Genomic DNA, 15,287 nt, shown 5'->3' with positions numbered 1-15,287 from the left:
AACAGCTACTACAAATAAACGCAGAAATTTTCTGAAGACCAATGGTTAGCATCACTGTGAACAGGAGTGTTATCAGCCAGACACTGCAACTCTTTTCCCTCTTTGTTCCCCTTCCAATAGTGTGTAGGACTAGGGAAAATATACTTCATTAGCAGGCAGATACGTAGAAAGATGTTTCTGTCTTCTACGACAAAGGTTACATATATTCTGAACATCTTGCTATTGGTAGAAAATATATAGTTACTATGGATACCACCATTAGTATTGATACTGGAGTCACAAAGAAAATTCTCAATATGTGGCCATATAAATAGCTGGGGACACTGACAGCCATGCTGCCCGCATACATACTTTAACTTAGTGAAGACACCACTATTTTTGGGCCAAATATCACACAATTAAGAAGTGAAAAATACAATAGCACCTTCCAAATCTTTTAGTATTTATAACCAACAATCTTCAAACTTTGAAACAACTGGGGGATAAACTGGCATAAAAATGTTATTTCTTAAGGATATTTACTAATGGATAAACTCTAAATTATTATCACTTATTTAAATTTATTTCTGTCAAATATGAAAAATACTTTAGAAGTAGCCAACTAAAGCTTAAACACAGGAGCTAATTTTTGGTAAGCTAAGGCATTTAAAAGCTCTGTATCAATCACAAAAATTTAATATATTCCCTGATTTGAGTAACTTGGAATATTATGAGCATGTTTAGGCACACAAACTAAAAGAATGTCAGGCTAGAATACATTCAGTCATCTCTTTCTTCTACCTCTACCTACCACCCCAAATCTTAATCAAAATAAAAAATTAAAATAATTCCATTAATATTTCTTTCTTCCCAAAAGGTTGCCCAACTGTGGACTTTAACACAACTGAAGAGGTATGAACTTAAAATTTTAAATTGCTGAGGACTAGAATGGAAAAACAAAACAACAAGAACGACAAAACCCAAAAAGATGCTCTATGTTTATCCTGGTTCAACAATTCCAGGTTCCTTAAATTTCCTTCTTGTCTGAACAAGTTCAGTTAGTTTTTTTTTTTAAAGCTCTGCAATAGAATTTTAGATTCTGTAGAAAAAAATACATTGAGTTTGGCAAATTAGATCATATGTACACACATACATACACTTTTCTGTTCTATTCAAAGCCTTGGTTTACTTAAAATCTACTTGATGAAAAGTTAAAAGAATTGAATAAATGAATAAATAAATAACAAAGAGACCTTACCAGCTATTCCCACCTTTTTCAAAACTGTTTCTCAAATTTCACCTGAAAATAATTATCAAAACATCTCAAAATAGGCTGGGATGACTTAGGTTGAGAAATTTATTAAATAACATATTAAATTTACTAAAGAGGAAGGTGGTAGACATATTAGCAGAAAGCATATATAATGGTGGGTGAGCAGTTAAGAAATAATTTCTCTTTGCCAATTCTGAAATCTAGTAATGTGCTGAAAATAGATGTCAGAATGTCTAGTGTCCCACTTCAGCTAGCCATAGAAAAGCTTAGAGAAGAGATGTTTAGGGTCCAGTGAAACACCACTTCAAATAATGAGATTTGGATTTGTGGTTAAAAATCTCACAGCAGACAAGACACCTAACACAACTACCAGAATAAAACTAAGAGGATACAACAGAATATAAAGGATAGCAATACATAATTTGCAAACCCAAATGGTGATGTAAAATGTCTTTAAGATTATACTATTTTTTCCAACTCAAAATAATTAAAAGCCCAATTTAATACATACATACAAAAATCACAGTACAGAAAGGGAAGTACATGAATATACTTCAATTTCTATTGTAACGGATACATTAATATACAAATGTTCTCCTAGTCTTGCCACCCACCACCCCAACTTTGAGCAATAAAAGACCTCCCCTTATAAAACTTCACCAATTCTAGTAGTTGTTTCAGCTGGATTTTAGGCAGTACTCCCTTGCCTCCCAATACTTCCAATAATAGAAACTAGCTAAGCAAATACATTTTTTTCTAGTATTTTATCCAAAACGTTAATACTGCCTTTTTTGTAAATATCTAAATTTTAAATAATCCTATAGGTGACTAATACAAGTACTCACATATGCAAACAAGACAGGAGGGGAAAAAGACAACATAAGTATAATTGGTGAACCTATACTGGCTCTTCTAACAGGTTAAAAAATGATTATGGAGGATATTATTGTAATAACTGACAAAATCTGAATATGCACTGTATATTTGTATTTGATAACAGCACATTAATACAAGATACCCTGAATTTGGTAATTATATTGTTGTTAGGAGAATAATCTTCTTAGGAAACATACGCTGAAGTATTGAAGTTAAATGGATATGGTACTTCCTATCTACTTTTTTTTTTTCTTGAGACGTTGTCTCACTCTGTCACCCAGGCTGGAGTGCAGTGGCGCAATCTCGGCTCACTGCCAGCTACACCTCCTGGGTTCACACCATTCTCCTGCCTCAGCCTCCCGAGTACCCAGCACTACAGGTGTCTGCCACCATGCCTGGCTAATTTTTCTATTTTTAGTAGAGATGGGGTTTCACCTTGTTAGTAGTTCCTAAAATAGTATGTTAGGATGATAAAGCAAATATGACAAAATGTTAACAAACATTGAATCTTGGTAAGAAGATTTAATTCTCTGCACTATTCTTGTAATTTTTCTGTAAATTTCAAATTATTTCAAAATAAAGATTCACATTTCTCTTCTTTTTGATTGGAAAATAATATCCTCAGAATGTTCTAATCTCTAAGACCAATCACCCTCTTCAGACTTCCTTCTGTTCTCTAAATACAGGTGATATTGCCCAAGGTCCTGGCTTGACCCTTTACCCTACTCTAATCTTTGGCAACCTTGGCCTTTCCTAAAGCTTGAACTCTAAAACATTCTTAAATCTCAACTAGTTTTAATTTCTGTATCAAGCTGCAAGTCTGCAGCCTCAGCTGCACGCCAAATATTTTCACTTTGACTTTGTACCAGCCAGTTTTTTGGATGTACTTATCCAAAAAACAGCTAAAACCAAAAACCTCATCACTACTTCCTCCTTCCCAAACTAATTCTTTCACTAATACTTCCTAACAATACCAGCATTCCCTTAGTCAATTAGGTTTGGCACTTTGGAGTCAGGTTCGACTGCTCCCCTATCATGACCAATCAGTTGTAAAATCCTGCAATTCCTATCTCATCCCCACTGCCTAATCCAGGCTTCAGTACCTTTCTAGAATCACTGTCTCTCATCTAACCGCTCTCCTCTCCTGTCTTCAAATATGTTATACACCCACCAAATTTAATTTTATCCTTATCATATAAGCCCAGTACTTTCATAGTGGTGCACAGTATTTCCTCTAACTGAAATGTTCCCTTCCCCTCAGTTCTTTAATTCTGCGTGACCAAATTCTACCCACTTTCCAACTCAAAAGCCACCTCTTGAAGAAACTTTGACCAATCCCTCCAGCTGTACTTGAGAGACATGAAGTGCTTACATTTTATATGTTATCACTTTCAATCACGTGATAATGTCTTTACTGTTTTCCATATTAACACGAAGCTCATTGAAAGATGTTACTAAATCTTACTGTTTCTTCTAGTATTTAATTACAGGAGAACAAACTTTTGCTAAGTAATTGCAAACGTTCCTGATATTTTCCCTTAGATTCATTCAGAGCTACTCTAAAAAAGTGAGATTTTTAAGGTTTTAGAGTCTTTTGGATGGAAAAGGTGATCTAAGACCACTTAAGATAGTAACAGGAAAATGCCTTAAACAGCAAGTATCTATAATTCGGGACAAACATGTATTGGTAAACAGACTACTTTATAATATGACCAAGCATCTAATACTTTACTGAGCTTCCCAAGTAGCTTTTCAGAACATTGTAGGCACGGGTTTCAAACAGTTTTAAGTGGCTTCTTTCATCTTTCATTAAAGTTCCAATGACCTACATTCACTACACTCTACATACAATTGTATTTCTTTCCTACATACTACTCTTATTTCCAGATCAACAAGAATTTGAATTCTATTTTGAGAGCATCAATTTCATAACCAACCATGTGGCTTTTAAAAACTTGGAGGCCTGGTTTTCCCTATGGTCCTATGACTGTGACCTAGACTGATGATGCCCATTTATATATATAGTCCACGATTTCTAAATGAAGTTAACCTTAAATTCTGCCAGTCAGTCTGTAATGTGTAGTTATTTCTCTCCATGAGTTACTCTACCTCCACTTGGCACCTGGGTATGAAGAATTCACTAGTTTTTAAGATGCTGCTGAAATGATCAGCATGGTGATAACTGGTGCCTAGTTATTTGTAGGGCTTCATTTACCACCACTATCTACGGCAATTCTCATTTCCAAATAAGCTTACTGTCACTCATTTTCTTCTGAGGGAAGCTCCACTGGTTTCTCTATTCAGACCAACATTTACTGCCTCTGACATGGAATTCTTTCCTAAAAGAGCAGAATAATTTGCTAGTCTTCCATTCCTTAAGCAAATACACAGCTCTTTAAGGTTTACTGATAATCACAGCCAATAATGACAAAACAAGTAAATGAGTTCAATTCCAATGCTTGTACTTACCTCTTCTTTTCCATTTAGAAAAGTGGGGGAAATAAAACTCCAGCGTAGGCATTTTAAAGTAACTAAAACTAAATTTCACTTAAAATCAGCATCCTTGATTAACAGACAGGAAGACAGTGATGGCAAGACCATTTCCCAAGGGATTGGTTTACTTTTAGTAAGCTTGCTCAGGTCTGCCTATTGAAATACCCCTGGATGTGCAAGTAGAGTATAAAGAAATTTGGTTTTCTAGTTAGTTTTGTATTTAGAACAACTATTCTGCAGAAATGGAGTACAACAGATTAGTCACCATCATTTCTTACTCTAGTTCTAGAAACATCACCTAAAATCACATTAGTTCTTGTGGCAGCCCTGTCACTTGCTAACCAATACTACAAAATGCCATTAACACACATATCTAAGTATTTTTTTTTGCTATAACTAGTCAACCTAGGTTTCAACCTCCCTGAATTTACATGTAAGTTCTTCCAATTTCTTGGTTTCTGTATTTGTTTCAGTTAAATTTATAAATGTTGGCCGGGCGCGGTGGCTCAAGCCTGTAATCCCAGCACTTTGGGAGGCCGAGACGGGCGGATCACGAGGTCAGGAGATCGAGACCATCCTGGCTAACACGGTGAAACCCCGTCTCTACTAAAAAATACAAAAAACTAGCCGGGTGAGGTGGCGGGCGCCTATAATCCCAGCTACTCGGGAGGCTGAGGCAGGAGAATGGCGTGAACCCAGGAGGCGGAGCTTGCAGTGAGCTGAGATCGGGCCACAGCACTCCAGCCTGGGCGACAGAGCGAGACTCTGCCTCAAAAAAAAAAAAAAAAAAAAAAAAAAATATATATATAAATGCTGTCATCCTCAATGGCTGTCACTTCCTTGATTTAACGTCATCTGAACACAACCACACCCTGAGGTTTCCATCTAAATCAGAGATTCAAAAGTGAGTTTTAGAATGAATATATAAAGCTTTCATCCTCTAAGTACCACTGATTACCTGCCCCTCCTACCCTGGGCCTGTCCCATTCCCCACTTAAGAACTACAGATTAAACTACTGATGAAAATATTTATATACGTGGTACGAAAGAGTCCTGTGAGAATAGCAACTGTAGTAAGCACTGCAGAAAAGGTGGAAATTTGGAGGCAACCTTACTTAACTGACTCTCCACACCAATCAGACCAGACTTGGTACTTACTATGTTCAATAAAGGAACAGTGCTATGTTACAAATTAAAATGGAAGACATAATGACTAAACACAATGTGGAATCCTGAATTGGATCCTGGAACAGAAAAAGGACACTTAAAAAAGTGGAAAACTTGGTAAAATTAAAATAAGATCTGTAGTTGATAGTATTCTATCAATGTTAACTTCCTAACTTTGATAATTGTACTAAGGTTGTACAACATGTTAACATTAAGGGAAACTAGGTAAAGGACATACAAGAACCCTCAGCACTATTTTTGCAACTTTAAAATTATTTCAGATTAAAAAGTAAAATAAAAGGAAGGAAGGAGAGGGAAGGAAGGAAGGAAGGAAGGAGGAAATGAAGGAAGGAAAGAGGGAGGGAGGAAGAATAAAAGGTGATAATCATTAAAAAGCTATACTCTATTAATTTTTAGCTTCCTGGCCTATCCTCTACTAGACGTCTTTTAGTGGAATTGGTTGAAATATAATCAGATAATAAATTATGTAAGTACTAGATACAAATTAGTAAGGAATCTGTTGGGGTTGATCACAAAATGGTTCAGGTACATATCCTCAAGATACTTATGCATAATCACTAGGAGAGAACATCTAACCAATACCAATCTCCAACAAATAACTTACTTGAGTGATTCTTTAAAATTATATAGTTCATATCTACAACTATGCAGAGCCATACAGATGAATCTCAAATATAATACTGGATGAAAGAGGTCAGACACAAAACACATAGTGTATGGTCCTACATATATAACACATTAGAAATTAGGATTGGGAGGGGAAGTGACTGATGGGGGGCATGAAGAGGACATGAAAGGGGCTTATAATATTCTAAGTCTTGAGCTGGGTGCTGGTTACACAGGTGTGTTCAATTAGAGCTATGTATTTATGAATGGTGCACTTTTCTGATACAAATTATACTTCAATAAAAAAATTAACAAGTCCTATCACCAAGCATTCAAAAACTAGATCAGCTAAGTTGTACAACTTGAGTTTTACCATTTGAGATAACAAGTACTGGTGGATGTTCATGATGGAGCCAAGCTTCTTAGAGATGAGCAAAACAAAATAAATTGTCTCATATGGTACCAAAGGTATTTATGATACAAGCAGTTTAGTTCTAATTTATTCCTAGCTTCAAAAACATCTCATAGGGAACAATGATAGGAAATACTGGAAGGCGTTCCCTACACAAAATACTTGAGGCTATTGAAATAAGAAGACTTTTTTTACCCAATAATTTTAAAATTAGAGGTAATAAATGTAAGTGAATAATCACTGTAGAAAACAATCTGAGAGATCAATTATCTAGTGAAAAAATTTAGGATAAACTTACTAGACTTTCATTTTAAGTTAATAAACCATCTCTACTACTTTCCTTATAAACTTCTCTCTAAATACTGATGTTATCATAAGGATAGACAAGCAGACTCAAGGGGATGTACACCTAGCAACTGTTCTCTCACTTGTTTTAACAACACTTATGCATTTCTTAATGAAGACAAAAGCTCTGCAAGTGCTTATCAATAAGGTTAAAGCCTTACAAGCTACCTAATTTCTTCCTTTAGTCTAGCTGAAGTTTCTTCCCTTTAGTACTCCTTTACTTTAGTGACCTGGTATTTAGAAGAGGGTAAAATTGTTTGCTATAAATTCTTACGCTGAGGTTTTGTAAACAAAGGACTCCCAAAGACAACCTGCTCCCTACACCCCAGTGATCATCAGGACAGGTTTCTAAACTAATTCTGCCAATTTAACAAAGCAATGCCAAGTAATAACTTTGGAAAACTGTTGTTTAGAAAATAGGAAGTCAAATTTTAAAGTTACTATTCTGAAATACCAATAGGCTAGGATCTCATGAAAAATTAACTCCTCCATAATAAGATAATCTCCCAGAAAGCTACGGCAGTTATAGTACTTACTTTAGTAAAGAGTCAACTCAAAAACAGTTTGGGCTACTGAAGAAAGGGTTGGATTATTTTTGAGTTATCAGTATCTACTGTCCCTACATTTGAAGATGGTTTCAGCTAACTGATTCCCTGAGGACTTAATTTGCATTGCAGAGGCAAATGGCAAACAGAGAAGACAGAAACCATGATGGCACCTACAGAAAAAGGGAAAGGAAGGCTTGAGGGTAGCTTCAATTTTAGTACAATAACTGAGTAAAGCACTGGATATAAATGCAAGGAGAAGTATCTAAATACAGGCAGAGGCAGGCTGCTTGGTGAAAAGTCTATTAATTTGCCAATTATAATTTAAATATGGAAGGAAACAAAGGGGCCATTAGAGAACTTTAAGTCAATATGAGAAAGGTACACTAGTTACTTATATTTTAAAAGATATTCTGCTACATTGAAAGATTTCCTGGGGAAAAAAGGAGATTCTTGTCTTTCTAGTTAGGCAAAATCAAACTAGGGATATTCAGCTATTTAGGGCAGCTTTACTGAAAATGGGCACTTAAAAGCTGCCCCTACTGAAAATGATTTCCAACATTTCATAAATAGGAGCCTAAAATTTGTTATCTAGCAATAGGGAGACAAATCTATGCCTCAAAATAAATAGATAATGTAGAAGATAACGTTAGGGACTTGCAGTCCCTTAAACTCCCAAACATCTCTCTTTTTCTTTTTGAGATGGAGTTTCGCTCTTGTCACCCAGGCTGGAGTGCAATGGCGGAATCTCAGCTCACTGCCACCTCCGCTTCCCAGGTTTAAGTAATTCTCCTGCTTTGGCCTTCTGAGTAGCTGGGATTATAGGCGCGTGCCACCACACCGAGCTAATTTTTGTATTTTTAGTAGAGATGGCGTTTTAACATGTTGACCAGGCTGGTTTCAAACTTCTGACCTCAGGTGATCCACCTGCCTCAGCCTCCCAAAGTGCTGATATTACAGGCATGAGCCACTGCGCCCAGTCAACGTCTCTCTTTAATAGTAGAATCATCCCTGCCAAATACCTCTTTGACAAATTAGTAAAATAAAAAATCCTGAATTTATAAGAGTAAAAATGAACAATGTAATTTGGTAATATCCAAAACAAACAAGGTCAGAAGTTATATTTAATATTTTTTAAAGCTTAACACACATAAATCTTCAACCCGTTTGCAAGGAATAAACGGTCTCACGATACTTTATCAGCTGATATACCTATCAGTAATTCTGTAGTTACCAACTGAAAGTGTAGATTATTAAAACTAACAAAGTTAGCCATGATTGCTCCTCTCAATGGAAAATTTAATAAGCTAGTTGAAAAGTTCAAAGAAAGCCACTAGCCAGTTTCTATTGGGTTGGGCTTATCACCTTAGTATGAACAAGGCCAATTTACAGTGAAGAATGGCTGATCTGATTATATTTTGATTTTATTATATTTTGGCATTAACACACTACAGACAAATATCCACTAACTTCTTTGGCTCTGAACAACAGGCTCCAAGGAGAAGATAAAATAAGTATTTTCAACCCATGAGAAACCATAGATACAAAACCTGCCTCATTTCTGATACTTAAAAGGTTCTGGTATCTAAAAAAGAAAACATATAAGGAGTATTTAGCTGTAACAACAAATGATGTACAGGCACCTTCTATGGTTGTTTTATTATGAAACAAAATAAACCTTTCAATATTAGATTCAAATTATTAAAAATATAGCTCAAACTTTTCTACACTGATAAAAATAATATATATCATTCGTATCGACACCATGACAGCTCAAAGTTAGCTATTTGAAATAAATCATCAAACTTTTGAAAGCTACTCTTATTACATTTCTAAACAGAGTGCTATTTTTCCTTTTTCTAAGGGAAACTATAAAGCATACTCCAAAGTACTCACATTCTGGCTACATTTGGAAAACTATCTGAATGATTAAACCTTCATGTTTATTTCATCTCACAATTTACATTTATGTATTAATTTAAATGGCTAGAAAACTATTTAAAAATTTATTTTATAAACATGGTACTACAAATTTTAAAACTTCTTGTTCTAAAAGTAACTGTTTAAAAACATTTCTGGAACACACCATCAAAAAAAACCCTGTTATTTCCCTAGAGTGACACACACAAGCAAATCAAGCCAAAGAATTAAGACTGTTTTAGCATTTCTAGGCAATGTGTATCATGTCTTAATATGACATGTACATGCACTTAGCAATACACTTTTCTAATGAAAGAGATGGAGTTGAGTTCATGAGTGTTATCCAAACCTATGGCAGAAGACACAAATGCGTTGCCAGGCAGAGTTAAAAGAATCTAACGAGCTTTGTGTGAATTTTAAAAACATTGTTTGAACTCAACTTCTATTAACTAAACACAAAATGATGGAGTGCTAATAAATATTCAGCAAAACGATTGAACAGAGCATACACTACTTAAAATGTGTGTTAAGCAGAAAGATAAACCAAAGTATCTTTTGCCATAAAAGAACTCCAAGACTTCATTCTGTATTTTTTAAAAGTTAACAGTAAAATCTATATAGCATTTCTGTAAGAAAGCAAACTGTTTTAGGGGCTTACAAATCAGTAATGCAGACCTAGTGAATTCTAGCAAACAAACTTGAAGTTAAGGTTTCTTGCCAAAAATTAAACAATGATTACTTTGATACCTTGGTCTTGTTCCTCCTCCAATTTCATAATTTGAAATAACATTTTGCTTTGAATCACTATGGCTTTTACAGGAAAAAAAAAAAAACAAAGTAGCACAAAAATTAAAATATAGTTTATTTTATAGAATATGCATTTCCATTAAAATACACTGGGGAAGTGACTATTTCATATCAAAAATTCAACACAATATGAACCCTTCAGAAATATAAACTTAAAGTACACAGGATGCAGAAAAGTATGTTTATTTTCTATATAAAATATAGACTGTCCTTTTGGTTTATTTTGCTGCTTTGTCCCATGCTAGATACCATGTGATTTACCCCCCATAAAATAACAAAGATCAGTTTAAATGATGAGAAACCAGTACAGTGCAAAGCAATTCATGCATACAGTTTTGCATGTATGCATTCCATATGTATATATTCATACCTATCCCAGAGGCTCTTTGATTCCTGTAACGTGTTCAAATGGAACGCTTGGTAGAAAGCAGTTGAAGGATTCCTGTGAGATCCGAGAATCAAATGGAAATGAGGTTGAGAACGTACAGTATAATCACTACTTTTCAAAAGAAGATGGAAGATTTTAGATTTCTAAAATAGTGTAACTTTTAATAATAAAAAGATTTAAAAACCACGTAAGTTTGCTTAAAACAACACTTCGAAAGAAATTAAAAACTGGACAAAATCCAGCAGACTTCAACAATAATTCAGGATCACAGTTATAAAGAGGTAATGCAGATGAAACTAAATACTAAGTAGCATCCAATTTTCTGTGTGCATATAAATGTGACTAATTCATAGCCTAATCAACACTGTTCTGTACCAAATGCCTTTATAAATACCTATCTTGTTTAACAGTTTAACAAGGCTATTCTCAGGTAGAGTATCCATATAAAGTAAGTTAAGCTATATCTTCTTCACAATGTAAAAACTTTTCTTAGGCTCTGTTAAAAGTAGCAAAGGTTTGATAATTAACAATGAAGAGTTCTTTCCTGGGTTGGACTTGACACATTTCCACCTTCAAAACCCATTTATTTATATGTGTTTTTTTCTCGTCTAGGGCAAAAAATGGTGCTGCAATTAATTGTTTGGCAGCTTTCTAATTCTAGCATTGGTACTGTACTACTTTAAGGGGTAACAGCCTATTTATCGTAATTATTTTTCATTTCTAACATTCCCTAGGGATACATTCCCTAGGGCTATCACCATAGACTCTTAACTGATGGGCTCTTCTGGACTATCTCCCAGTAAGTATGATTCACCTCCTACCTAGGGACTGGTTCCACGGGGACCTAAACTTCTGACAAACTTGTTCCCTCCTCCTCAGCACGCTTTCATAGTCTTCCCCCACCTTCAACCTGTAAGTCTGGAAGCTAACAAAAACTTTGCCATATAACTTTGTAGCAGAACAGCAGTGGTTAAGAATGTGTTTATTAGGTACCTCACACTATTTTAAGTGCTTTACACTCATTAACTACATTTTGACAATAGTCCTAAGAGGTAGGAACCACTATTCCCATTTCATAGATGAGAAAACTGGGTCAGATAGAAGTAACTTGGCTTACATCACTGAGCTAGTAGGTGGCAATCTAGTTCCAGAGTTTATGCTCTTAAACCACTACACTAAACACATAGCAGCATTAGTTTGACCTCTTTAAGTCTGTCTCTTTATCTGTTAACTGGTTACATTACTACCTAGCTTTGCAGGATGGCTGAAGAACTGAGTCTAAACGTAAAGTTCCTGGCATACAGTGGATCCTTAATAGCTATTATTTTAATCTACAAAATGAGGTTTAGATACAACACGGCAATTCTGGGGTCCTATTAACAGCCTTAAATTCTGTGCAGAATTATTAGTACAATTAAAAAAAATGACTTCCAAGATGCCAGATAATCACTAAAGTAACTGTTTGATTAATTAGGAGACTAGTATGTGTATTTCTCATTGCTTGCCCTACTTCAACTCCTTTCTATTCTTTTAACCCCTTCTCCGCTTTTCTCCTAACTAGGTCTAAGGCAATCAAAGACACTGATTAGACCTGCTAATAACAAGAAAAGCTTAAGAGGTTTCTAACTACTGTTTAACGGCTTACATCCTCTTAAGATGTATTTGTCAGGCCACTTTTTTCGCTGTATTTAGAAGTCAGTCTGCCAAATCAAATGAAAACTGAACCAACTGAACATTCAATTTGGTTTTTTTTGGTGGTTGTTTCTTTTTTTTTTAAAAAAAAAAAAAAAAAACAGGCTTGCCCAGGAACATATGGGAACTAGTTTGCTCTCCTCAAAGGTCTGTTTGGAAACCTCCAGTTTAAATGGAGTGACTCAGAGAGGAAGGTAGTATATACAAAAGAATAAGAAAGAGAGTACTTGGAAGTTATTCTTCAAGTCTACAATTCAAAATTCATTAAAGAGTACTCACAATATATTTATAGAGATGATATTCTTTAAAAATAACTATTATTTATTTATTTTTTGGAGACAGAGTTTCGCTCTTGTCACCCAGGCTGGGGAATGGCACAATCGTGGCTGTATTGCAAACTCTGCCTCCTGGGTTCAAACAATCCTCCCGCCTCAGCCTCCCGAGTAGCTGGGATTACAGGTGACCACCACCACACTCAGCTAATTTTTGGTATTTTTGGTAGAGATGGGGTTTCACCATGTTGGCCAGGCTGGTCTCAAACTCCTGACCTCAGGTGATCTGCCCGCCTTGGCCTCCTCAAGTGCTGGGATTACAGGCATGAGCCACCACACCTGGCCTCTTTAAAAGAGCTTTAGATCCTGACTTTGGAAATATAAATATTTAATTTGAATCAAATTCATATTCCAGGTAAGTTGGTTCCAAATGAAGTCATATGACTTGTTATAAAACTCCAGCAGTTTTACAGAATAGTGAAATATCTCTTAAGACAAATGTAAAAGTGAAAAACAAACATATTTGTAGTTAGTAGTAAATACTGGGATGTGGAAAGAACCTGTGAAATAAAATACTGTATAAATGGATCAAAAGTTTTTAGAACATATTAGAATACACTTAATCAGAAAAAAGCTAACAATTAATAATCACTCTACATACATTCAAAGTGAAGAAGCCACAGTACCTGGTTTTCTATAGTACATATTTATACAATCTATGTACTACATAAAACTTTAAACAGTCTAGATTTTAAAGGTAAAAATGTAGACAGTCTTATAAGCTATGAAATTTTGTTTCTGGGATACTTCAACTGGGATGTTATCCATAAACTGAGGGATTTGTAGCAAACAGCAACAATAATTAGTCTCCAAACACTGATTAACAAGTATAGATTAAAGGAGTCAAGTCTGTGAAATCACTGATCAAGGAAGTAGAAGGGAAAAGAGCCATCTGTAAAGATTGAAGGACTTGATCATCAGAGAGACTTCTATTTTGGAATGGCATAAAATTGAGGAGATTAAGAGCCCAAGGAAAAGGCTGTTAATGGGATCATTTCAAGGTTACAGTCTATGAAACCTGAAAGCATGAAGAGGCAACTGAAATTAAATATTTTATTAGAAGGAAATACTGATTTTTTATGCAGCTGTGGTCACAAATTCTCTTCCACTCAGGAAGTAAAATTTGAAACCAGCTGTCTAACAATTTATTCGATATTAATATAAACTACCACTCTAAATATAGAGACAATGAAGCAATTCTAGGAAGACTGACATGTGGTTTACACTGTACTTCAGCCACCTAAACAAAAATGCTGTTTTCCTAGTTGTAAACATTCTTCAACATCACTGAATAAAATATATTCTTTTCTCCCTGACTTTATATACTCAATAGTCCATCACATTAATTTCCAAGTAAGTCAAAACGCTACATCAGAAAATGACTCAAAGCATGTGGCATGTCTACCTGTTTTTGCAAGATACTACTTTGTAGTCACAACAGGGAGAAAAACACAAACATTCCACACCTCAAAACTAAGCTACAAAAATTGTCAACGCTTAAAGCATAAGGTACTTGAGCACTCAACAAACACCTCTTTCTCTTATCTATGCCAAAATATGACTTCAGAGATTTCTAAATAGAAACCAGGGAAATCCGATATGAGGAAGATCAACAACCACCATCTCCAGTATTATCATCTGGGGAATTTAAATGATTAAAAATATCCTTTAGGTAAAGGGTTACAACACAACAAATCAGTGGCTATGGTAGCTCTTCCTTCCTCCTAACTTACTGTCTGCCAAGTAATAAAACAAATTTGTAACTCGGAATATTCAAAAGCACAGGCTTTGGGTTAAAGGTCTGAATATGAGTCTATGCTTTGTCACCCAATATCTAGGTGACTCAAATTCTAAGAGTTTCTGTTTCCTTAAACCATAAGAAAGGAGGAAGGGAAGAAACCACTTTCTTACAAATTGTTGAAAAGATCAAATGAAAGTCTATACACATAGGACCTGACACAAGTAAGTTTCCTTTGTGTTTAATACAGGGTTAGTTTCCAAATTATGCTGCCTATAAATCAAATTTTGGTAGAGTATCTCAACATGTACCAAATGTTCTGATATTATCAAGGTAATATTGAGGGAAACAAAATACTTAAACTTAGAGCTAGGTGTACCAAAATATTTAGCACATTTCATTAGATAAGAATTCTGACTTTTGGGACTCAGCACTCCAAAGGTATTCCCTTAACACAACTTTATCATAAGATTATAATTTAAAATGCAATAATCACTGAAAGGATACTGAAATCATTTCAAGATATACATTATTTTAACAATAAAAGCTTCAATAAACACCTTTAACAGCAACTTACTATAAAAATCTAAATTTCTGGCCGGGCGCGGTGGCTCATGCCTGTAATCCCAGCACTTTGGGAGGCCGAGACGGGAGGATCACGATGTCAGGAGATCGAGACCATCCTGGCTAACA

At 35.1% G+C, this 15,287-nt stretch overlaps 1 protein-coding gene across 2 annotated transcripts in view; it reads right to left on the bottom strand.

The window, feature by feature from the left end:
* TSC22D2 (TSC22 domain family, member 2) overlaps positions 1-15,287 on the bottom strand; it is a 53,932-nt gene that overhangs the window by 27,199 nt on the left and 11,446 nt on the right. The window contains exon 3 of one of the 2 annotated variants that reach the window (XM_011958947.1): positions 10,815-10,886. The exons of the other annotated variant lie outside the window; for it this stretch is intronic. Coding sequence (XP_011814337.1) covers positions 10,815-10,886 — 72 coding nt within the window. The remainder of the gene's footprint in view (positions 1-10,814; positions 10,887-15,287) is intronic. 2 annotated transcript variants of the gene reach the window in all.

Source organism: Colobus angolensis, unplaced genomic scaffold (assembly GCF_000951035.1).
Source record: "Colobus angolensis palliatus isolate OR3802 unplaced genomic scaffold, Cang.pa_1.0 Scaffold48, whole genome shotgun sequence".
Taxonomy (NCBI): domain Eukaryota; kingdom Metazoa; phylum Chordata; class Mammalia; order Primates; family Cercopithecidae; genus Colobus; species Colobus angolensis.
The sequence above is the reverse complement of the archived record's forward strand: the minus strand, read 5'-3'. Positions and strand labels throughout refer to the sequence as shown.